The sequence below is a fragment of the Heterodontus francisci genome, chromosome 5, assembly GCF_036365525.1.
Source record: "Heterodontus francisci isolate sHetFra1 chromosome 5, sHetFra1.hap1, whole genome shotgun sequence".
Classification (NCBI taxonomy): Eukaryota; Metazoa; Chordata; class Chondrichthyes; order Heterodontiformes; family Heterodontidae; genus Heterodontus; species Heterodontus francisci.
This window is the reverse complement of record NC_090375.1, coordinates 119,280,534-119,304,916: the sequence shown is the minus strand read 5'-3', so window position 1 is coordinate 119,304,916 and position 24,383 is coordinate 119,280,534. Positions and strand designations below refer to the sequence as shown.

General features: G+C 40.4%; 1 protein-coding gene across 15 annotated transcripts in view; it reads left to right on the top strand.

Moving 5' to 3' along the window:
- Positions 1-24,383, top strand: part of ncoa2 (nuclear receptor coactivator 2) — a 305,628-nt gene that overhangs the window by 237,740 nt on the left and 43,505 nt on the right. For all 15 annotated transcript variants that reach the window (XM_068031992.1, XM_068031988.1, XM_068031990.1 and 12 more), the window contains one exon: positions 21,437-21,537. In XM_068031992.1, the coding sequence (XP_067888093.1) occupies positions 21,437-21,537 (101 nt within the window). The remainder of the gene's footprint in view (positions 1-21,436; positions 21,538-24,383) is intronic.

The following is a 24,383-nucleotide window of genomic DNA, read 5'->3' as shown; positions in this document are numbered from 1 at the left end:
AAATGGGGAACTATAGGCCAGTTAGCGTAACATCAGCAGTAGGCAAAATGCTAGAATCTATTATTAGAAAATCATACTGATTAAGCAGAGTCAGCATGGATTTAAGAAAGGGAAATCATGTTTGACAAATCTGTTGAGTTTTTGGAGGATGCAACTTTTATGATGGATAAGAGGGAACAAGTGGATTTCATAGTGGATACTGTATTTCAATTTTTAAAAAGCATTTGATAAGGTACTACACAACAAGTTAATACAGAAAATTAATGGGATTGGGGATAATATATTATGGATTGAGGATTGGTTAACAGACAGAAAATAGTAGAAATAAATGGGACATTTTCAGGTTGTCAGGCTGTAAGTAGCAAGGATTGGACCTCAGCTATTTACAATCCATATTAATGACTTTGATTAAGTGACTGAGGCTGGAATTTTGCGCCCCCCCCCCACCCCCCTCTCACAGGAGCGGAATAGTGGTGGGGTGGCAGTGAGGTTGTAAAATTGTGTGGGAGGCAGGGAATGCAGCATGTAGAAGAGGAGAGTGCCAAGGATATACCCGTTGAGGAACTAAAAGGTACTTCATAGATTAGGAAGAGAAGCCATTGTTGGAGATGCTCTGTCTACAATCGGATAGCTAAGAGTGTAAAGCAGCAAGGCGATCCCATAAGTTGCACAATGGAGACAGCAGAGAGGTAGAGAAGGACGAGGAGGTAAGAGCACATTAAAGGACTTTGAATAGGACTTTGGTACTAAGAACTAAGAAGTCCAAGGTGGGATTTTTAAAAGGAAGGGTTGATGATGTATATTTTGAAAGGGAGGAGGACAGTATCTGAGCAGAGAAAACCATTGACAATGTTATCCAGCATGGGAGATGGGTCGGGAAGTTGGGTTGTTGTAAGTTTAATACGAATATTGTCAATGGAACAGGAAGTAGGTTTCATGAACAAGTTATTGAAGTTTATTCATCCTGTGTATTTCTTGACCTTATCTTGTCCATCAGGTGGGCTTCCTTGGCAACCAGATTAAATGATTGAATGCAATTTGTGAGTTTGGCTTGAAAGATTTAATCCTGAAATGATCCTCATAATGTTGTTGAATTAAAATGATAATTAGAAAAATTCAAAACAGTAACATTTGATGGTTTCTGTTTTGTTGAAAATCTGACAACTACAAAATGCTAAGCATTATCCATAGTGATTCAAATTATTTTATAAGTTGTGAAACGCCAACTTGCTTTGTTGAATGATAATTTTCTTTAATCCATAGACTGGAGATCTGAATATATATTTTTTGAAAATATCTGAAAAAAAGAACAGATTAATAAAAATGACTTTGCTGGCAGCTTAGGATGGCTACCTAGTTTGCAACACTGTATCCAACATGCTAGCGAGAGCAGAAATAGCAGGATATATCCAATGAATGCGTGGCTGGAGAAATGGTGTAGGGGGGAGGGATTCAGATTCCTGGGACATTGGGACTGGTTCTGGGGAAGGTGGGACCAGTACAAGCTGGATGGGTTGCATCTGGGCAGGACCGGGACCAATTTCCTCGGCGGTGGGGGGGTGTTTGCTAGTGCTGTTGGGAAGCGTTTAAACTAGAATGGCAGGGGGATGGGAATCTGAACAGGGAGACAGAGGAGGGGAAACGAGGTTAGAAACGCAAGACAGAAAGGTAAGAATCAAAAGTGGAAGGAAGAGAAAACGAGGGCAAGAAACAAATGGGGCCATAGTGCAAAATAAAACTAAGATGACTAACAATGGTAAAAAGACAAGTCTAAAGGCATTGTGTCTTAATGCGCAGAGCATTCGCAATAAGGTAGATGATTTAACAGTGCAAATAGATATAAACGGTTATGATATAGTTGCGATTATGGCGACGTGGCTGTAGGGTGACCAAGGATGGGAACTGAACATCCAGGGGTATTCAATATTTAGGAAGGACAGGCAAAAAGGGAAAGGAGTTGGGGTAGCGTTGTTAGTAAAGGAGGAAATCAATGCAATAGTGAGGAAGGATATTGGCTCGGAAAATCATGATGTGGAATCTGTAAAAGTGGAGTTAAGAAACACCAAGGAGCAGAAAATGTTGGTGGGGGTTGCCCCCAAACAGTAATGGAGATTTAAGGGATGGCATTAAACAGGAAATTAGAGGCAATAAGGGTACAACTGTAATCATGGATGACTTTAATCTACATATGGATTGGTCAAACCAAATTAGCAATAATACTGTGGAGGAGCATTTCCTGGAGTGTGTATGTGACTGTTTTTTAGACCGATACATTGAGGAACCAACTAGAGAACAGGCTATCCTAGACTGGGTATTGTGCGATGAGAGAGAAATAATTAGCAATCTTGTGCGGGGTCCCTTGGGGAGGAGTGACTATAACATGATAGAACTCTTCATTTAAGATGGAGAGTGAAGTAGTTGAATCCGAAACTAGGGTCCTGAATCTAAATAAAGGAAACTGCAAAGGTATGAGGTGCGAGTTGGCTATGGTAGATTGGGGAACTTTACTAAAAGTGTTGATGGTGGATGGGCAATGGATAATATTTAAAGAACGTGTGCATGAATTACAACAATTATTCATTCCTGTCTGGTGCAAAAATAAAACCGGAAAGGTGGCTCAACCGTGGCTTACAAAAGAAATTAGGGATAGTATTAGATTGAAAGAGGAGGCATATAAAATTGCCAGAAAATGTAGCAAATCTGGGGATTGGGAGCAGTTTAGACTTCAGCAAAGGAGGGCAAAGAGGTTGATTAAATGGGAGAAATAGAGTATGAGAGTAAACTTGTGGGGAGCATAAAAACTGACTGTAAAAGCTTCTATAAATATGAGAAGAGAAAAAGATGAGTGAAGACAAATGTAGGTCCCTTACAGTCAGAAACGGGGGGAAATTATAATGGGGAACAAAGAATTGGCAGAACAATTAAACACACACTTTGGTTCTGTCTTCACAAAGGAGGACACAAATAAACTCCCAGAAATGTTTGGGAACCAAGGATCTAATGAGAGGGAGGAACTGAAGGAAATCAGTATTAGTAAAAATAAAAGTGCTAGGGAAATTAATGGGGTTAAAGGCTGACACATCCCCAAGGCCTGATAATCTACATCCCAGAGTACTAAAGGAAGTACCTCTGGAAATAGTGGATGCATTGGTGGTCATCTTCCCAAATTCTATAGACTCTGGAGCAGTTCCTACAGATTGGAGGGTGGCAAATGTAACCCCACTATTTAAAAAAGGAGGGAGAGAAAAAACAGGGAATTGCAGACCAGTTATCCTTGCATCAGTAATGGGGAAAATGCTAGAGTCTATTATAAAGGATGTGATAGCCGAACACCTGGAAAGCATAAACGGGATTGGACAAAGTCAGCATGGCTTTACGAAAGGAAAATCATGCTTAACAAATCTTCTAGAGTTTTTTGAGGATGTAACTAGTATAATAGATAAGGGAGAACCAGTGAATGTGGTGTATTTGGATTTTCAGAAGGCTTTTGATAAGGTCCTACAGAAGAGGTTAGTGTGCAAAATTAAAGCACATGGGATTGGGGGTAATATACTGGCATGGATTGAGAATTGGTTGACAGACAGGAAACAGAGAGTAGGAATAAATGGGTCTCTTTCCAGGTAGCAAGCAGTGACTAGTGGGATACTGCAGGGATCAGTGCTTGGGCCCCAGCTAGTCACACTATATATGGGCGAGGGGACTGAATGTAACATTTCCAAGTTTGCAGATGACACAAAGCTGGAAGGGAATGTGAGCTGTGAGGAGGATGCAAAGAGGCTCAAATGTGACTTGGAGAAGTTGGGTGAGTGGGCAAATGCGTGGCAGATGCAGTATAACATGGATAAATGTGAGGTTATCCACTTTGGTTGTAAAAACAGAAAGCCAGATTATTATCTGAATGGTGATAGATTGGGAAAGGGGGAGGTGCAATGAGACCTGGGTGTCCTTGCACACCAGTCGCTGAAAGCAAGCATTCAGGTGCAGCAAGCAATTAGGAAAGTGAATGGTAAATTGGCCTTCATTGCAAGAGGATTTGAGTACAGGAGCAAGGATGTCTTACTGCAGTTATACAGGGCCTTGGTGAGACCACATCTGGAGTATTGTGTGCTGTTTTGGTCTCCTTATCTGAGGAAGGATGTTCTTGCAATGGAGGGAGTGCAAAGAATATTTACTAGGCTGATTCCTGGGATTGCAGGATTGACGTATGAGGAGAGATTAGGTCGACTAGGCCTATATTCACTAGAGTTCAGAAGAATGAGAGGGGATCTCATAGAAACCTATAAAATTCTAGCAGGACTAGACAGGCTAGATGCAGGGAGGATGTTCCCGATGGCTGGGGAGTCCAGAACCATGGGTTACAGTCTCAGGATATGGGGTATGCCATTTAGAACCGAGATGAGGAGAAATTTCTTCACTCAGAGGGTGATGAACCTGTGGAATTCTGTACTGCAGAAGGCAGTGGAGGCCAAGTCATTAAATGTATTCAAGAAGGAGATCGATATATTTCTTAATGCCAAAGGGATCAAGGGATATGGGGAGAAAGCAGTAACAGGGTACTGAATTAGACGATCAGCCGCGTTCTTTTTGAATGATTGAGCACGCCCGAAGGGCCTACTCCTCCTATTTTCTATGTTTCTATGTAACATTGCAAGGCTTGTGTGGAGGGAGAAGAAATGATTGCTCACTTCCCATCAAGAACCAAAACACAGGAAGTTTAAGGAAACTACTTGTTCTTTTTAGCGAGAGAAATTCTGCTAACTACTATGTTTGAATCACTGAGTGACTGTCATGTGACAAACTCCTCCCCATCTGTGGTTTTAAGCTTGTGCCTTTCTCCAGCAGAAAGGAGAAGCTTCTGGACACATGCAGACCCAAATGGGGGTCTCTGTCTCTGTCTCTTTCTGTGTGTGTGTGTGTCTCTCTCTCTCGTCTTTCCCCCCCCCCCCTCCCACCCCAGTTGACTGACTGACCACCTTTGCATACTCCGGCTACAATCCGAACTCCGTTTTAGGAAATCATCTGCATCACTGTCTCCAAGAGACCCACTGAACCAGTCATCTACCTCTCCAAACTAAAAGCCTCAGGACCACTGAATTCAGCTAGAAGCCAGCAGAATTACCAAACCCCCACGGACTGTATAACTTTTTTTTTTCCTATGGACTCTAACTCAACCAATCTACCTTTCCCCACTCTGTAACCTATTTGTGTGTGTGTAAACCTACAGTGTATGTTGGAGTAAAAGTTGGCACGTAGTTTATTATTTTTATTAGTTTGGTTTAGGTACAATAAAATTAACCTCTTTCTTTGTTAAACTCAAGAAAACCTATCCGATTGGTTATTGTTATGATCATAGCAGGTAAGTAATCAAGCACCTACTGAATTGGCCAGTATATCCACTTTAAGAAAGAATTAAACCTGTTGTGGTTAAACAAGGAGAGGGAAAAGAGGGAAGCCCTTCGACCCCTCCTCACCTGACCGTAACAGCTGAGTTTTCCATAAAGCATCCAACTTGAATAATGCAGATTCTTTGCATTCAACAATCATTGGCATTGAGGGAAAATGCAATTATGCCTACTTTTTTCCTTTGTTTTATAATCCAGTTTAGGTGCATTTGAATTGCAAGGATTTTTTAGCAACGTCTGGAGACTTTTATGGTTAATTTACACATATGTTTTATATGATGTCATCAAATCTTTTACTATTTTGGCTCTTAAAGTGGTTTTGATCTGACTCTTAAATAATTATTTTTTGACCTATATTTAAAGTTACAAACACAGATCAGACACCTTTTTAAAAAAAATCCATATTTTTCTAATGTTGCTTTTTCCATACATTTCAAAATAACAGAAGTAATTTTCATTTTAAATTGAAAACTGTGGTTTTTAAAGTGGGGAAAGTAACATTCAAATAGATTGAGTTTGCCTCCTTTTGTGCATATTGAAGTGAAAACAGTGTATCCAACCTACAGTACCATCTCTACTTTTTCAAAGGTGCTTTTACACTATTTTAGTGCTTTCAATGGAAGAAGACATGGTCCATAGCATACACAAGCCTGCTTACCTTATCCTTTCAGCATCATAGACTCACTGAAATTTTGGGGTCAGGGCAGAGTTATTTGTTACATAGTAATTATGGGAAGCTAGCCTACAGAAGCTAGTCTCCTGCACTGCGAGCTAATGTAGTACAAATAAAAGCACTTGAAGTATACTGTATGTGCCATATGATGAAAAGGTTCAGTTTTAAAACTTTAATTTTAAAGGAAATCTATATATAAAATACAGAAATTTTCCAGGGCCAAGTGTTTAAAAATGAATGTTTCCAATTATTACCAGCTATTACTTTCAACCATTTTGTTGTTCTGCTGACTCAAGAGCGCAGCATGTTCTGCAACGCAGAGTAAAAGAACAATCAAACTTGCATTTATAAAACACCTTTCATTGTTTCCTAATGCCCCAAAGTGCTTTACAGCCAATTAAATACTTTTGATTTATATAGTGAAATGTAGCAGCCAATTTGCACAGAGCAAGGTCCCATAAACAGCAATGAGATACATGACCAACTTATTTTGGTGATTGTTGAAGGATAAACGTTGGCCAAGATTCCAGAAGAACTGCCTTGGTCTGCATTGAATAATGCCAGCCACCTGAAGGGTGGTGATTTAATGTCTCGTCCAAAAGACAGCACCTCCAACAGTGCAGCACTTCCACAGTACTGTACTTGATTTTCAGCCTAGATTATATGCTCAAGACTCCAGAGTGTGTTTGAACCCATGACTTTCTGACTTGGAGGCGAGAGTACTACCACTAAGCTAGGGGTAAGCTCTGCAAGGTGCTGGCTGATGCTGAAGATTCACTACACGAAGTATTGCCAGTCTCATCTGTGCTTTTAGGAAGAGATTGAGCAGAAGTCAGGTACAGATCGTGCACCTCTAGCAATGAGCTCAAAAGTAATATTTCTGACACCTGGAAAGCCTGTCTATTATCTTGCTGGGAGTTTGATGAATGGTGGGAGAGAATATCCATTCATTCGACCAGCTGTTATTGATGATTCCGAAAAAGAAAAGTAATTTATTAATGCTTTGTAGTATTAAAGCAATGGGTACTTTTTACAGTAGAAAATCAAGGTTCAAATGCTATTGTTGATAATTCTAGGTTAGCATTTAAAGAGTGTATTGCTCAGTTGGCAGACCCAAGTTATACTGGCAACTGCACCATACACTGAAATCGAAGCTCTGGGTGTGTGCTTGGATGAAAGAACAGAGCTCCACTTCATGAATACCTAATTTTTAATGTTGCGATAGTGTGAGTGGAAGCAACTGCTTTCTTATTTTAATAGATTGAAATCAAAAAATCTCCTGGCAGTAGACAGCCTGGGAACCTTAAAATGCAACTTCCAGCATACAGGATTTATATTTCATATGGTGTGAACCCTGAGATTATCTGCTAAAAGTTATTTCACATCTCTCACTTAACTGTGGTTGGGTGTCAGATCCAACCCTGACCTCGATATTTACAATGCCTCATTGCCGTAGAGGCAAAGTGATTTCTGCTTTGTGCTGACACAAAAGTGGTGGAATAACTTTGTTTCTTGCCATGCTATCCATCATGGACTACCTCTAAGTTCAGTTCATCAATGCAGTTTTGGTTTCAGTTTAAGTGTGTACAGGCTGAGTAGGTTTTTGTTGTTCAGGCCTAATTTTTAAAATACCAATGGTGAACTGCAGTTTTTTGGATTTCAGAACATTTGTAAACCTTCAAAACTGTGCATAAAAGATTTTGGAAGGAAGGAAACATTAAGGCTGGCAGTCAGTCAGTATTTTATCTTGAAAACAGATTTATTTTGGGGGCAATTTCAGTTGTCAAAGTGGTGAAATATTTCACCATGAAAGCTCCTCTTTAAACCTTCAGAATGTTTCATTGCTCATGTACACAGGGAACATCAACAAACTTGGTTAGTTTAGTTTTAATATAAAGCCAGCCGAGGCAGAAACCACTTTTGACAGGGCTGCAATTGAATAAGATGGTATTTATAAGTGGGTAGGTGAGAGGAACTAAGCCATAACAGAGCCCGTGTTCATAAAAAGTCCACCTATGTAAGCTAGTGTTAAAAAGGATACCTAAAGGGGGAAAAAAGGTGGACCAGTAAGCAATGTAATCAACAGGGAACACCAGAGATAATAAAGTAAAACTCAGAGGATTAATAGGAGACAAATAATTGGGAACATTTTCAGAATATAAAGGGATGCTACAACATAGATTGGCTGCATCTAAATTAAATGGGAACAGAGAAACATAAGGGGAACATTGGGCTAACAATTGAAAATCATTTAGACTACTTTAGGTGGAGGAGTGCAGGGAGGTAACCAGCCGCCATATGGGATTAATGTAGGGCAGCACATTTTCAACAGGTAAGTTTGCGTACAGTACCCCAGAGAGGCATGCATGCGACATGAAAGGAGGCAATAGGGCATTACGATGTGGTTGGAATATCAGAAACATGGATAAACCCAGAAGATAGAAACTAATTGAACATTCAGGGGTATCGATTGTTCAGAAGAGCAAAATACACAAAAAAAAAGGTTGCGTAGCCATGTCCAGCAGCAATAGGGAGATAAATTAAGTTGATCCCGTGGGAGGGGTATGTCGTGCACAGAATGGCTACAGTTTGAAATCTCTAATGTGAATAAGTCCAAGCTAACACTAGAAGTATGCTGCAGACCACCAGGGTAACACAAAAAGGAAGGAAATTTGCTCCACCAAGAGAAGGGTATGCGAGAACAGGAAAGTTATTTTAATGGGAGACTTCAACCAACCAAATATAAGCTGGGAAAACCCAAATGATTTACTCAGATTTGTAGTGCGTGACTGCTTCATGGCCCGCTGCATCGAGGAAGCTTGGAACACAGTGCTCATCTTACCTGGTATTTGTAAATGACCCAGGAGACATACTGACAATGATAGTTGTAGCACCCTGGGGAGCAGCGCCCACAGAATGAGCAAGTTTAATGAGATTTAGAATTCAGTTGCTCCAAAGACCAGGAGCTAGATTTATAACTTTAAATTCAAATAAATTTAGATTGTTATAAGAAATGGATTGAAGGAGAATGTTATTATTTCAGTCAAAGACAATTGAAGCATTTTTAAAAATAATACTGGGTATCCAGGAGAAATATACAACCAAGATGGATGACAGGTGAAATTGTGAGACTAGCTAAGAGGAAAAAGGAAGCATACATAAGGTCTAGGCGGCTGAAGAAAGACGAAGCTTTGAAAGAATATCAGGATTGTAGGTGCAATCTGAAACGAGGAATTAAGAGGGCTAAAAGGGGTCATGAAATATCTTTAGCAAACAGGGTTAAGGAAAATCCCAAAGCCTTTTATTCATATATAAGGAGCAAGAGGTTAACTAGAGAAAGGATTGGCCCACTCAAGGACAAAGGAGGAAAGTTATGCGTGGAGTCAGAGAAAATGGGTGAGATTCTAAACGAGCACTTTGCATCGGTATTCACCGAGGAGAGGGACATGACGGATGTTGAGGTGAGGAACAGATGTTTGATTACTCTAGGTCAAGTCGGCATAAGGAGGGAGGAAGTGTTGGGTATTCTAAAAGGCATTAAGGTGGACAAGTCCCCAGGTCTGGATGGGATCTATCCCAGGTTACTGTGGGAAGCGAGAGAGGAAATAGCAGCATCCTTGAACACGGGTGACGTCCCGGAGGACTGGAGAATTGCTAATGTTGTCCCCTTGTTTAAGAAGGGTAGCAGGGATAATCCAGGTAATTATAGACCGGTGAGCCTGACGTCAGTGGTAGGGAAGCTGCTGGAGAAGATACTGAGGGATAGGATCTATTCCCATCTGGAAGAAAATGGGCTTATCAGTGATAGGCAACATGGTTTTGTGCAGGGAAGGTCATGTCTTACCAACTTAATAGAATTCTTTGAGGAAGTGACAAAGTTGATTGATGAGGGAAGGGCTGTAGATGTCATATACATGGACTTCAGTAAGGCGTTTGATAAGGTTCCCCATGGTAGGCTGATGGAGAAAGTGAAGGCGCATGGGGTCCAAGGTGTACTAGCTAGATGGATAAAGAACTGGCTGGGCAACAGGAGACAGAGAGTAGCAGTGGAAGGGAGTTTCTCAAAATGGAGACGTGTGACCAGTGGTGTTCCACAGGGATCCGTGCTGGGACCACTGTTGTTTGTGATATACATAAATGATTTGGAGGAAAGTATAGGTGGTCTGATTAGCAAGTTTGCAGCCGACACTAAGATTGGTGGAGTAGCAGATAGTGAAGGGGACTGACAGAGAATACAGCAGAATATAGATAGATTGGAGAGTTGGGCAGAGAAATGGCAGATGGAGTTCAATCAGGGCAAATGCGAGGTGATGCATTTTGGAAGATCCAATTCAAGAGTGAACTATACAGTAAATGGAAAAGTCCTGGGGAAAATTGATGTACAGAGAGATTTGGGTGTTCAGGTCCATTGTTCCCTGAAGGTGGCAACGCAGGTCAATAGAGTGGTCAAGAAGGCATACGGCATGCTTTCCTTCATCGGATGGGGTATTGAGTACAAGAGTTGGCAGGTCATGTTACAGTTGTATAGGATTTTGGTTCGGCCACATTTGGAATACTGCATGCAGTTCTGGTCGCCACATTACCAAAAGGATATGGATGCTTTGGAGAGGGTGCAGAGGAGGTTCACCAGGATGTTGCCTGGTATGGAGGGCGCTAGCTATGAAGAGAGGTTGAGTAGATTAGGATTATTTTCATTAGAAAGACAGAGGTTGAGGGGGGACCTGATTGAGGTGTACAAAATCATGAGAGGTATAGACAGGTTGGATAGCAAGAAGCTTTTTCCCCAGAGTGGGGGATTCAATTACTAGGGGACACGAGTTCAAAGTGAGAGGGGAAAAGTTTAGGGGGGATATGCGTGGAAGGTTCTTTACGCAGAGGGTGGTGGGTGCCTGGAACGCGTTGCCAGCGGAGGTGGTAGACGCGGGCACGATAGTGTCTTTTAAGATGTATCTAGACAGATACATGAATGGGCAGGAAGTAAAGAGATACAGACCCTTAGAAAATAGGCGACAGGTTTAGATAGAGGATCTGGATCGGCGTAGGCTTGGAGGGCCGAAGGGCCTGTTCCTGTGCTGTAATTTTCTTCTTTTAAGATCAGACTAAAGATGTGTGACCCTAAGTGAATTACAAACAAATTTAAATTTAAGAATGTGTGTTTATATAGCACCTTTTCCCACCTTGGCATGCTCCAAAGCCCTTCATGGCCAACGAAGTACTTTTGAAGTGCAGTCGCTATTATAATGTAGGAAACATGGCAGTCTGATTGTACACAGCAAGCACCCACAGACAGCAATGTGATAATGACCAAATAATCTGTTTTAATGATTGGTTGAGGGAGAAATATTTGCTAGGGCACTGGGGATAATTCCACTGCTCCTCTTCGAATAGTGCCATTGATCTTTTCCATCTACCTAAGAGGGCAAACATCTCAGCGGAAAGAGAATCTCCAACAGTGCAGTACTGCACTGAAGTGTCAGTGGAGATTATACATAAACTATACAGTGGTGTGGTCAGGACATATCTTGAGTATTGTGCCCATTTCGAGCTGCTGAGATATGGGGGGGAACATCAGGTACTGGATGCAATGCAGAGAAGAGCCATGAGGCTAATCCTTGGGGTCTAGGGTCTGAATTCTGAAGCGCGACTGGTGAAACCTCAATTTTTCAGCTTGGGAGCGAGGTGCCCGAGAGGCAATCGTTCTTTTAGAGGTACGTGAGATAATAAATGATATTGCAAAACTTATTTAGGAGTAGGACAATGGAGCATAGTTTCAAACTAGCAAAGGCTAATTTTAAGACTGATATCAATGTGAAGCACAGTGATGGAAAAAAAAAAAGCCTGGAATTAATAGAAATGATGCAGCAATGGGAGCCAGAGGGTTATTCTAGGTGGATAAATTAAGATGGTTTTCCTCGTGCTTAAATATCATAATAGCTGAAGGAAAGGCAGGGAGAGATGTGGTTGAAGAAAAGAAAAACTTGATTAATATCATAGCAGCTGTAACTGGCACAGTGCAGAGCTTTGTTCTTTCCTTGCATCCAGTAAGTAAAACACTGAGAAAAAGTGCAGCTGTGGTGTTTAATATGCACTGCAGGAGATTTCAGCAGCACTGTGAAATATAGTGCATTAATGTTGAAAGTATAAACACATTCAGAGAGCACAGGAAGGGTCTTGTGTTTTTCTGGGAGTAGAATGCTTCCTAATGAATATAAATACCCCTGGTTTCATAGTCATATGATGGTTTTTCTAATTTTAGTTTCTTGCAGATGTATAACTGACTTGTTGGTGTTTATATTTTGCTTCCTCCGTGCCGTATATGTTGGCTGCCAGGACTGCTGACCTGAACATTTTTCTTTAAACAGCATTGTACATGCGATGTTGATTTTGCTTCCTTATTGCTGAAGGTCAGATATTGAATGAATTTATTTTGAGGTAATAATATTGCAGCAGCAGTTTGGCTTGTGTAAAATGTTCCACAAGCTGGTTAAGGAAGTATGATTATACCACAAGTAAGTTCATTCTGAAGTTTTATGTCTAATGCCATTAAGTACAGACCGTTTTAGAGAGATGCACCTGGCTGATGGAGGTGAACTCCACCAGATGTGCATTCAGCTGATGGAGGTAAACATCAGCACAGAGATCTGCAGGGATGGTTGAATGAAATTAACCACCAAGTTTTTTAAAAACTGACTGAAAGATGGGGTTTTTTTTTAAAGGAAAAAAGTGTCTTGTGGCTGATTTTGGTCTGAAAAGGATGCTGTGTGTGGACTGCCTGAAAGAAATAATAGTGCAGAACTACTTATCAAACCTTGCTCATGTAATTAGTTTATTTTAGATATCATTCAGAAACCATCCCATTGAGATGTTATATCACTAATGTTAGACTATTGCTGTACAAACCACCGATCAGAGGTGTGCAGTAGTCAGCCTTTTCCTATATATATTTGTGATGCATTATACCCATGGGAGATATCGATTGCTAAATGATTTTTTGTCCAGCTGTGTGACTCAGTTGCTTAATTTAATTGGATATAGAATAGGTTTGATTTATTGCTGCATGAACTGCCAATTATTTTGTATGATCTGTATTTTGAGCATTTGGTTTTTGAGTTGTCTATGTTAGCTGTTTAGAAATGAAGGTATTGGCCTTGTTGGAAACAGATTTTGGATTAACAGATGTTTAATATAAAAACTGTGCAGATTTATGTTTGTTTTCAGTAGGGAGTTAAAATATTCAAGCTAAATGTTAGATATATTGAATGATTTTTGCCATCATATTTGTATCTTATGAATTGATGTGGTATAGTCTGTTCTGCAGATAACCTTTTAAACTCTTCTGCTAATAACATACTGTACTGATCGTGAGCAATTTGCATTATTTCTGGCTGTAAGCCGTCACTGCCATTCCTACTGGATATAAAACCTGGGTAAAAGAGAAGTGAAGCTTTTCTAAGAGAGTAATTGGCTCATTGTTTAACTGAATTCTATCCAACATGGTCAGCTTGTAGGCAGAGCTGCTGCTGCTACTGTTAGTGTAATTATAAACAAAGTCTCTTAAGACACTGCCATAATCCCAATGGAAAGGCACACTCAGCAGGAAGGAGTGAGCCTCCCTTTTGGCAGACTGTTGGAAATGAGTATGTTGCATCTGCTTAGAGCCAGATTGTGCCATGCACTTTGAATGAATCTTGTTTTTGCTTCACGCTGCTTCTTAAGAAATTAAATGCAGAATGGTGCACGCACAGCAGCTGTTAAGAATGAAGTTGGGATATGAGCTAAAGGAGGATATCAAGACCAGACTGTCTACCCATTTTTCACCATTAACATGAGAGATAGGCACAGATTTAGAGCATCAAACATTGGAAGCTTTTAAATTTTGCCCAGTCCAGCATATATTTTGAAATTCCTTGACTGAAAATCCTTGGCTTGTAATGATCTTTTCAGCATTCATTTTATCAATTAAAATGAGGACAGAATAGTTGTTCATCTTTGAAACTGACTATAATTAGGCCTACATGTCTTAGAAAGACTATAACTAAAATTCCAAATTACAAATGATTCAACTTTATATTACTTCCTGGATTAAAACTCTCAACTTTTTGAACAGATGTTAAAATTGAAGCTTCCAAATAAAGTGTATGTTGTCATTCAAGCACCAGTTTATGACTTTTCAACATTTTTAAGGCCTTGTGATGACTGAGAAATGAAAGAACAATTGACCTTCTTTTGGAAACATTAAATTTTGAAAAGAAAATTCTGAAAGTATTGAAATTAAAAGGTGTAAAATAAATTCTCAGTTTTGAAAAGACTAAAATCAGATATGTCTATAATTTAGAGTGTACAATTCAAAATATATACACATCAGAATAGGCATATTGTAGTCCTGCATCTAATAATAATGCAGTTTAGAAAATAATCATCCCATCATTCTGAGCAGGGTTTGAACTTGGATAAGAGAAGTGAAAAAGAGTTGGATGAAATGGATTGGGACCTGAATATTGAAGGGTACATGGCATTTCGGAAGAACAGGAAGCTAGGAAAAAGTGGAGGGGTAGCTCTGTTAACTAATGATGGTATTAGCGTAATAGAGAGGGATGACCTAAGTTCAGGAAACCAGTATGTGAAGCAATTTGAGTAGAGATGAGAAATCATAAAGGCAAGAAGTCACTTGTGGGAGTGGTGTACAGGCCACCTAATGTTAATCATACTGTAGGACGGGGTAAAAAGGAAGAAATATTGGCAGCCTGTCAAAAAGGTACGGCGATAATCATGGGGGATTTTAACCTACATATAGACTGGAAAAATCAGATGGACAGAGGTAACCTAGATAAGGAGTACATAGAATGTTTTCGGTATAATTTCTTGGAACAGTGCGTTTTGGACCCAACCAGAGAGCAGGCTATATGAGACCTGGTATTGTGCAACGAGACAGGATTAATTAATGAATGACCTCATAGTTAAGGCACCTCTAGGTAGCAGCAATCATATGATTGAATTTTACATTCACTTTGAGGGAGAGAAGAGTGGGTCCAAGAGCAGCATTTTAAACTTAAATAAGGGCAATTATGAGGGCATGAAAGCGGAGCTAGCTAAAGTGAACTGGCAAATTAGTTTAAGGGATAGGTCAATAGAGATGCAGTGGCAAACATTTAAGGGGATCTTTCAGAATACACAGAATAGATACATTCCAATGAGAAAGAAAAGTTCCAAGGGTGGGAGCCGCCATCCGTGGTTAACTAAAACAGTTAAAGATAGTATCAAACTTAAAGAAAAAGCATATAATTGCGCAAAGATGGGAAGCAGGTCAGAATATCGGACAGAATATAAAAAGCAGCAAAGAATGACTAAAAGATTAATAAGGAGGGAAAAAATTGGAGTACGAGAGAAAGCTGGCTAGAAATATAAAGGCAGATAGTAAGAGTTTCTATAGATATTTAAAAGAAATTCTGAGACATGGAGGCCAAAGAAGAAGATATTTAAAAAAGAGAAGAGTTAACAAAGTAAACATTGGTCCGATAGAAAATGAGTCTGGGGAATTAATAATGGATAATAAGGAGATGGCAGATGAACTGAACAGATATTTTACATCGGTCTTCACTATTGAGGATACAAGTAAAATTCCAGAATTAGCTGTAAGTCAGGAAATGGAAGGGAGGGAGGAACTCAAGAAAATTACAATCACCAGGGAAGTAGTACTGAATAAATTGTTAGAGCTGCGGGCTGATAAGTCCCCGGGTCCTGATGGACTTCATCCTAGCGTGTTAAAAGAAGTGGCTAGTGAGATAGTTGATGCGTTCGTTTTAATTTTCCGAAATTCCCTAGATTCAGGGAAGTTTCCACTGGACTGGAAAACAACGAATGTAACTCCTTTATTCAAAAAGGGAGGAAGACAGAAAGCAGGAAACTACAGGCCAGTTAGCTTAACATCTGTCTAAGGGAAAATGCTAGCTACTATTAAAGACATAATAGGGCATTTAGAAAAATTGAAGGTCATCAGGCAGAGTCAACATGGATTTGTTAAAGGGAAGTCATGTTTAACCAATTTATTGGAGTGTTTTGAGGGAGTTAAATGTGCTGTGGATGAAGAGGAACCAGTGGATGTCAGAGGCTAGGAATCCTGCGGCGAGTAACTCGCCTCCTGACCCCCCAAAGCCTGTCCACCATCTACAAGGCACAAGTCAGGAGTGTGATGGAATACTGTCCACTTGCCTGGATGGGTACAGCTCCAACAACACTCGAGAAGCTCGACACCATCCAGGACAAAGCAGCCCACTTGATTGGCACCCCATCTACAAACATTCACTCCCTCCAACACCGACGCACAGTGGCAGCAGTGTGTGCCATCTGCAAGATGCATTGCAGCAACGCACCAAGGCTCCTTAGACAGCACCTTCCAAACCCGCAACCTCTACCAACTAGAAGGACAAGGGCAGCAAATGCATGGGAACACCACCACCTGCAAGTTCCCCTCCAAGTCGCACACCATCCTGACTTGAAACGATATCGCCATTCCTTCACTGTCGCTGGGTCAAAATCCTGGAACTCCCTTCCTAACAGCACTGTAGGTGTACCTACCTCACATGGACTGCAGCGGTTCAAGAAGGCAGCTCACCACCACCTTCTCGAGGTCAATTAGGGATGGGCAATAAATGTTGGCTTGGCCAGTGACGCCCACATCCCATAAATGAATTAAAAAAAAAGTATTGTACTTAGATTTCCAGAAGGCAATTTGATAAGGTGCCACATCAAAGGTTATTGCAAAAAATAAAAGCTCATGGTGTAGGGGGGAAACATATTGACATGGATAGAAGATTGGCTAGCTAACAGGAAACAGAGTAGGCATAAATGGGTCATTTTCCGGTTGGCAAGATGTAACAAGAGATGTGCCACAGGGATCTGTGCTGGGGCCTCAACTTTTTACAATTTATATAAATGACTTAGATGAAGGGACCGCAGGTATGGTTGCTAATTTTGCTGAAGACACAAAGATACGTAGGAAAATAGGTTGTGAAGAGGACATGAGGCTACAAGGGGATATAGATCGGTTAAGTGAGTGGGCAAAAATCTAGCAGTTGGAGTAGCATGTGAGAAAATGCAAAGTTGTCCATTTTGGCAGGAAGAATAAAAAAGAAGCATCTAAATGATGAGAGATTGCAGAGCTCTGTGATGCAGAGGGATCTGGGTGTCCTAGTGCATGAATCGCAAAAGATTAGTATGCAGGTACAGCACGTAATTAAAGCTAATTTATCTTGTATTGCGAGGGGAATTGATTGCAAAAGTAGGGAGGTTATGCTTCAGCTATACAGGGCATTGGTGAGACCACATCTGGAGTACTGTGTCCAGTATTGGTCTCCATATTTAATGAAGGATGTAAATGCGTTGGAAGCAGTTCAAAGAAGGTTTACTAGATTGATACCTAGAATGGTTGGGTTGTCTTATGAGGAAAGATTTCACAGACCAGGCTTGTATCCGCTGGAATTTAGAAGAGTAAGATGCGACTTGAATCAAACATATAAGATCCTGAGAGGTCTTGACAGGGTGGGTGTTGAAAGGATGTTTTCCCTTGTGGGAGAATCTAGAACTGGGGTGACAGAGATGCAGAGAAATTTTTTCTCTGAGGATCGTGAGTCTTTGGAATTCTCTTCCTCAAAAGGTGGTGGAAGCAGAGTCTTTGAATATGTTTAAGGCAGAGGTAGATAGATCCTTGATAAGCAAGGGGGTGAAAGGTTATTGGGGGTAAATGGTAATGTGGAGAAGTCAGTTCAGCCATGAACTCATTGAATGGCAGAGCAGGCTCGAGGGTCCGAGTAGCCTACTCCTGCTCCTAATTCGTATGTTCATATGATACATACAGCATCTCATCATATCTCATGCTACAAATAGGATTAGGTTACTGTGAAGTGCAGTGACAATTACTCAGACAACAGAATGGTATTTCATTGTATTTACTGATCCCCTAAATGCTCTTTTGCATTTTAATTTTTAAAATGCCATTTTTGTTTGGCTTTCATAGAAGTAACAAAAGGATTTTAAATTGTGCCTTTCGTAGCTATCAATTTGTTGAACTTTTTGTTGGCAAAGGTATTGATGAATCTACACTGAGGTTTTTGTCGAGTATCTTATCTGTAACATCTGGTTGTATCTTCCAAATGGCCTAAATAATATTGATCTATATAAATATACCATACATCTCAAAAGGTTATGGAAACATTGCCACATTGACCTCAATGTTCAGGTTTTCTTTTAGTCTATTGTCTTTCCATTTGCCTTCATATGTGCTTTTTAAATTGTGAGTAGGCAATCAATTTTTGTTCATTTATTTCTTGGCCATGTTGCCCATCAATTTTTCCCAGTCTTGTAGTGAAGGCACTCAATATCATAGAATCATAGAATGGTTACAGTGCAGGAGGAGGCCATTTGACCCGTCGTATCCATGCCGGCTCTCTCTGCAACAGCAGCTCAGCTTGTCCCGCTCCACGGCCTTTTCTCCTGTACCCCGGCAAATGTTTTCTTCAGGTGCTTTTCCAGTCCCTGTCGATAGCCACGGTCGACTCTATCCCCACCACAATCTCAGGCATCACACAATACATCAGTTTTTTTTCAAGTTTCATGTTATACGTTACTCCTGGAATATTGCAATGTTCGTCCTATGCTTGACTTTTCAATGATTTCCTGGTATATAGGTCTGCCTGCCTCTCTCTGCCTGCCTGTCTGCCCCCCTCTCTGCCTCTGTGTGTGTCTTTATTCAACATGTATTAAAAAGTTAAAGTTGCATCTGATAATTGATGTACTGTAGGGCAGTTATTGTCCAGAACTGAAGCAGCCAGTACGTTCAGGGGCAAGATAGCTGAACTGGGAGCCTGGTAGTTGTGGTAGCAGTCGCTGACTTTGCATTGAGTCCCTAGTTTGGAGTTGACCTTACTTTTTCGGTGATTTACTCCACAACCAATTCAGGGGCAGCTAGTGCAGTTGTTATTGGACTAGGAATCAGGAGATCTGGATTCATCATCTGGAAATTGAGAGTTCAAATCACATCATGGCAATATGAGAATTTAAATTCAATTCTAAAAATCTGGAAATAAAAAGCTGGTATCAGTAATTAGGTCAGATTGTCATTAAAAACCCAACAGGTTCATTAATTTTCTTTTGAAAAATCTGACATTCTTGCCAGGTGTGGTCAGTGGCTCCAGTCCCATGCCTTCATGGTTATTTTTTAACTGCCTTCTAAAATGAGGTAACAAACCACTCAGTTGTATCGAACTACTTGCGGTGGTCAATAAAGACCCGACACCACCTTTTTAGGGCAACTAAGAACAAGCAATAAATGTTGGCACTGCCAGTGACAGGCATGTCTCAAGAATGAATCCAGAAAAGAATATTAAAAAAAAAAAAAATTGGAGCAAACTCCACCTCAGTGCCAGCCAAGAACGGACCTTTGAGCAGCTGACTGCAAGTGGTGAGAGCAGCAGTGGCTGACAAGGGTCCAGATGGCCATGGAAGCAGGCAGCAGTGCTGGGGAGAGAAAAGCAATAAATATTCATTGCATTAATGTGGAATTAATTTATAATGAAAAACATTGACAGAAAAATGTAGCAAAAAAGTGACACAAGGGTTTTGTGGACAGAAAGTGTCTACACACCAAATATTTTTAACATAAGTACACATGTATGTATTTGCACCCTATGAACCCAAGTATCAAGGGTATTTAGTAGTGTGACTGTAACCACTCTGTAGGACTGCCTCAGTACCTGCATATCGAGCCAGTTTTCTTTTTCACCATTATTTACCAAGGATGGAGCGAAATTTGTATTGACATCATCAAGGAGTTAGGATACCTGAAAGATTCGGCGAGTTGGGTAGATGCATGTACTGCAGGCTAACTTTGATGTACATCATTTGTCAACATGCATGGAGAGATGCTCACACTCATTCTGATTTCAAATGCAACACTTGGCTGCAGTCTGTCCGGAAGAGGTTAATTTTTAGTTTGAACAAATGGCCAAGAATTGCACCAAAACAGCCCATACCTGTTGAGTGAAAAGTGCTGGTGTGCTCATGCAACTGCAGTCCTATAGTAGCATTCTTAACTCCATATTTTGGGTGTCCTGAAGGAAATTAACACTGAAGGGACAGCCAATTTCTCCCAGGTTCTGAAAGAGTCACATTTTTAGGAACAACAGACTTTTATATAGTTTTGTTCCTATTATGCAATTATGTCTGATTTATTTGATCCTTCCACCTAACAGCAAGATTTCCTCCAGTAGAAGGAATCAAAACTCTCCCAATCATTTAAAAGCTGAGTCTTTCCTGTTTTCTTTCGGTATTATGACCAGTTGAGAAAGGTATCTAGGGGGCAACTATCTTTCAGGTAGGTCAACGCCTACGGATACATGCTGTGCCCCGAGCTAGCATGCATACGCAATACGCACGTGCAAATAGAGACAGAAAGAGCAGAAGAAAAGATAAAGTGGAAATGTTTGAGGCAATCTCTGAGGAGGTTTTTCTTTACAGTTCTTTAAGCTCACTGTAGAGTCCTTTTGTAGGCTGATCTTGCTTTTCGTTGGGGCGAGACTTTTCTCTCTTGGGGTTCATATGTCTTCAATGGATTCTGAAGCTGGTGAGAAAGAGATGGGAGCTGACAGGAGAGAGATGTTCTACGTCCAGGAGCAAAGAGCTTTCCTCCAGGTCAAAAACTGTCTCTACAATTTAAAACTCCCCAAGTTGGCCAGCAGGGTGGTCACATGACTGATTGGTTTGACCAGGTCTGTTCTGTGTATTGTATGGGAGCAGGGGATAGCTCCTTTGTTCCAGCACTGTCTGCTAATATGCAGAAATGTCCTTCCAGCCAGGGGCCTGCAACCCCTTCTAACAGGCCTCCTCTTCTTCCCAGCAACAATTTGAAATTTAATGTCCATGTGGTGAAATTAATGTGCCTCATTCTTGGCAGGTGGGGGCCTGCATAACAATCGGCATAGAATGTGGAGGGGATCAATTGATTTTTTTATTCCTCAGTGAGTTAGAATTGCAATAGACTAGATGAATAACCCTTTTATTAGGCAGCTAAATGTATTCACTTTGCTAATTACATTAGAACTACATAGTATTGTTTTGTAAGCTGGAAAGTGTCCTGAATTCAGAAGAAAGGACTTAATGTAGAATGCAGGAAAATCTTGTTGAACTATCTATTTTATAGAAGACAGACTTTCGGATCACTTCGTACTGCTTTCCTGTTCTTAACCTGACCTGCTGAAATGTTTTTCTATTCCCATTAAAAATCAGTGTAAAGCTGTTACATGGTTAACTCCAAGCTTTGACAATCCTGCAGATCTCCATGTTGCAATAATTTATTTATTTTTTGCAGAAAAGGCTGCTGCAAATGAAGATGCTGTGCAGAAGGCTGATGTGTCCTCTACAGGTCAAGGTGTCATTGACAAGGATGCACTTGGGCCAATGATGCTTGAGGTCAGTTTAGAACCAAGGAATAGAAAATTGCAGTTTCATTTTTATTCTTTAAATTATATGCCAGTTAAATATAAAGGTCTGGAATTTCCTCAGATGGCACATTAATTACACCAGTAGCAACACTGAGATTTATGTTGATCTTGCAACTTGCTCCAAAATTTTCTAAGAACCTTATTGGCGTATAAAAATCAGCGTAAATAATTGTAGTCCAAGGAAAGTTTGTAGCCTACACCGTTTTCCATCGTTAAATCTTTCCTTATGTATGAAGATTGAGGGTTGAAGTCATCACACCATCCTTTTCGCACTTTAAACACAATGGCCAAGAGTTTCTGCTTTATGCACAGTAAGCAATCCAGGTGCAAATTGAGCACAAAATTCCACTTTTAAGAAGGTTTTTTTGCTCAAGTTTCTGCTCAAACTCATTTGCATATCACTGAACATAAGATCTTCCACGGAGAAGTGCAATTGGGCAGTGTTTGAGTATTTTTTTAAAATATGTTAAAAATTCCTTGATATATTTAAATGTGGTAACCTGGTGCAGTTTATTCACACAGTTGGTAATGGGGTCTTTCACAAAAAATAGGTATTTTTAATCAATCCCTCGCCCACTACTTGCATTTTTGAATAACTAAAAATGACTTTAAAAAACTATACAAAAACATTTACTAGTTATGTTGGTGTACAATCAGTTTCCTAGTAAACTACATATTTTTCAGCGTTTAAAAGGTGCCTGTTAGTACCCTTGCACCAAAAAAAAGTTTAGTTTTTGGAGACTCTGAGAAGGCCCCTCCAACAGACACAATTAGTGGAAACTCCCAGTGTGGTTGTAGCTATTGTAGCTATTTGTGTTGGCTGGATCGATTTCCAGCGCAATTTTTTTTTTAACGAGCGCAAAGATTGTAGAAACTCAATTTGTGTTTGTAATTCCTCAATCTTTTGTGCTGGTTAGGATGATTTTGGATGTATGGTGCCGAGTGAAAACTCCAGGCCAGCATGTTTAGGAAAATGCAATCCTTGAAGCTTTTCGGTTTTTTAGTGCAATTCATTCTGATGTAATAAAATGCATTTAAAGTTGCAGAACATACCGTGTAGGTCTCAGTGAGGAGAGTCTTTTCAAAAGCTTAAAAAAAAATCACAACTCATCAGAAATATGATTTTGGATCCTGCTGCACCAAAGGTTTTATGCATAAATTTATACCTGTTCAAAACTGGGCAAAATGCATGAAACACTCCGTCTTTGGTTTTTCCACGGGCGTGGAGCTATGTTAATGAGTGGCGGAGTGTTTCGATAGAGGTTTTACTGAATTGGCTCAAAGGATCGAGGAAAATTGATCGTAGTATGAAAATGACATTGCCCAAATTTCCTTGATCTTTTACGCTGAAAACAGTCTTCGCCGTAGTGGAAATTTTCAGGAATTTCTGAGCCAAAGTGAGATTTATTGTCCACAAAGCAACTTATCCCTTAATTTTCTCATGGTGAATGTTAGGTTAATGAGCAGTACTGTAACATACATGTCGCAATGAGACACACCGAACAAAAGATCTCAACATAGATTCCTGGTTTCTGCTGATTAAATTGATCTTGCCCAGGCCAACAGTTGAGTGCTACAGTTGACCACAAAGTCCCCATGTTGAACTGTATAAAAATTGGCAACGTTTCCCAGTGAACTCTGCTGGAAAAGCTCATGCGTAGATGTTGGGTGAGAAGAAAATCCATATAGACAACATCCACCGCATTCTCTTCATTAACCTTCTCTGCTACTTCATCAAAAAATTCAGTTAGATTAGTCAAACATGATCTGCCTTTTACTAATCCATGCTGACTATCCTTAATTAACTCAAACCTCTCTAAGTGCCTGGTTATTGTTTCTAAAACCTTACCCACCACTGATGTTAAACTAACTGACTTGTTGGTAGGACTATCCTTACTCCCTTTCTTGAATAAGAGTGTCACATTTGCCAATCTTCAATCCTGTATCTAGGGAAGATTGGCAGACTCGGCGACTAAGTTTGTGGTGAGGGCCGAAGACTGTGGCTTCGGGCGTCCCAATATTGGAGGAAATTTCTGCTCATCCATTGCTGAATATCTGACGAGCAGCATGATGAATCAGAGATAGTGGAGGAGTCAAGATAGGGGGTGATGAAGTAGAACCGATTTGTCATCAGTATACAGGAGGAACCTGGAATTGTATTTTTGGATAATATTGCTGAAGGGCAGCATGTAGATAAGAGATGGGAGGGGACCAAGGATAGATCCTTGGGAGACTTCAGAAGTACCGATTCTGAAGCAGAAAGAGAAAGTCATGGCAGGAGGTTCTCTGGCTATGACTGGATAGGTAAGAATGGAACCATGTGATGGCAGTCCCACTGAGCTAGACAATGGAAGGAAGGCTTTGGAGGAGGCTGGTGTGGTCAACCATGTAAACGTCTGCAGACTGTTCGAGAAAGATGAAGAGGGATAAAGAAACTGAATTATGATATTTTTTCTTCTTCGGAATTTCCATCTTCTCCATAGGTCTTGGCTTCTTGCTTGGACATGGTTTCATAGGCAACAATTGCCCTTGGCTATCTTGCCCAAATGCCCATTATCCATTTGTGCACTTGTTGCATTTTTTGGACTATTTGACCACAGGGGCATTACATCAAAACTCAATCTTGTACCTCTATTAAACTCAGTGCAGTACTGTGCGATCTCCACACTCATGAACATTCAGCAGAGATAGTAATCAAGAAAGGGAACCATGGTATTTATTTCCCCCACTACAAACCAGCTACCTCTCTTAGGCTGGCGATTGAACCTGGGACTTTTGCAGTCTATATGGCTCGGCAAGCTAATGCATAAACTT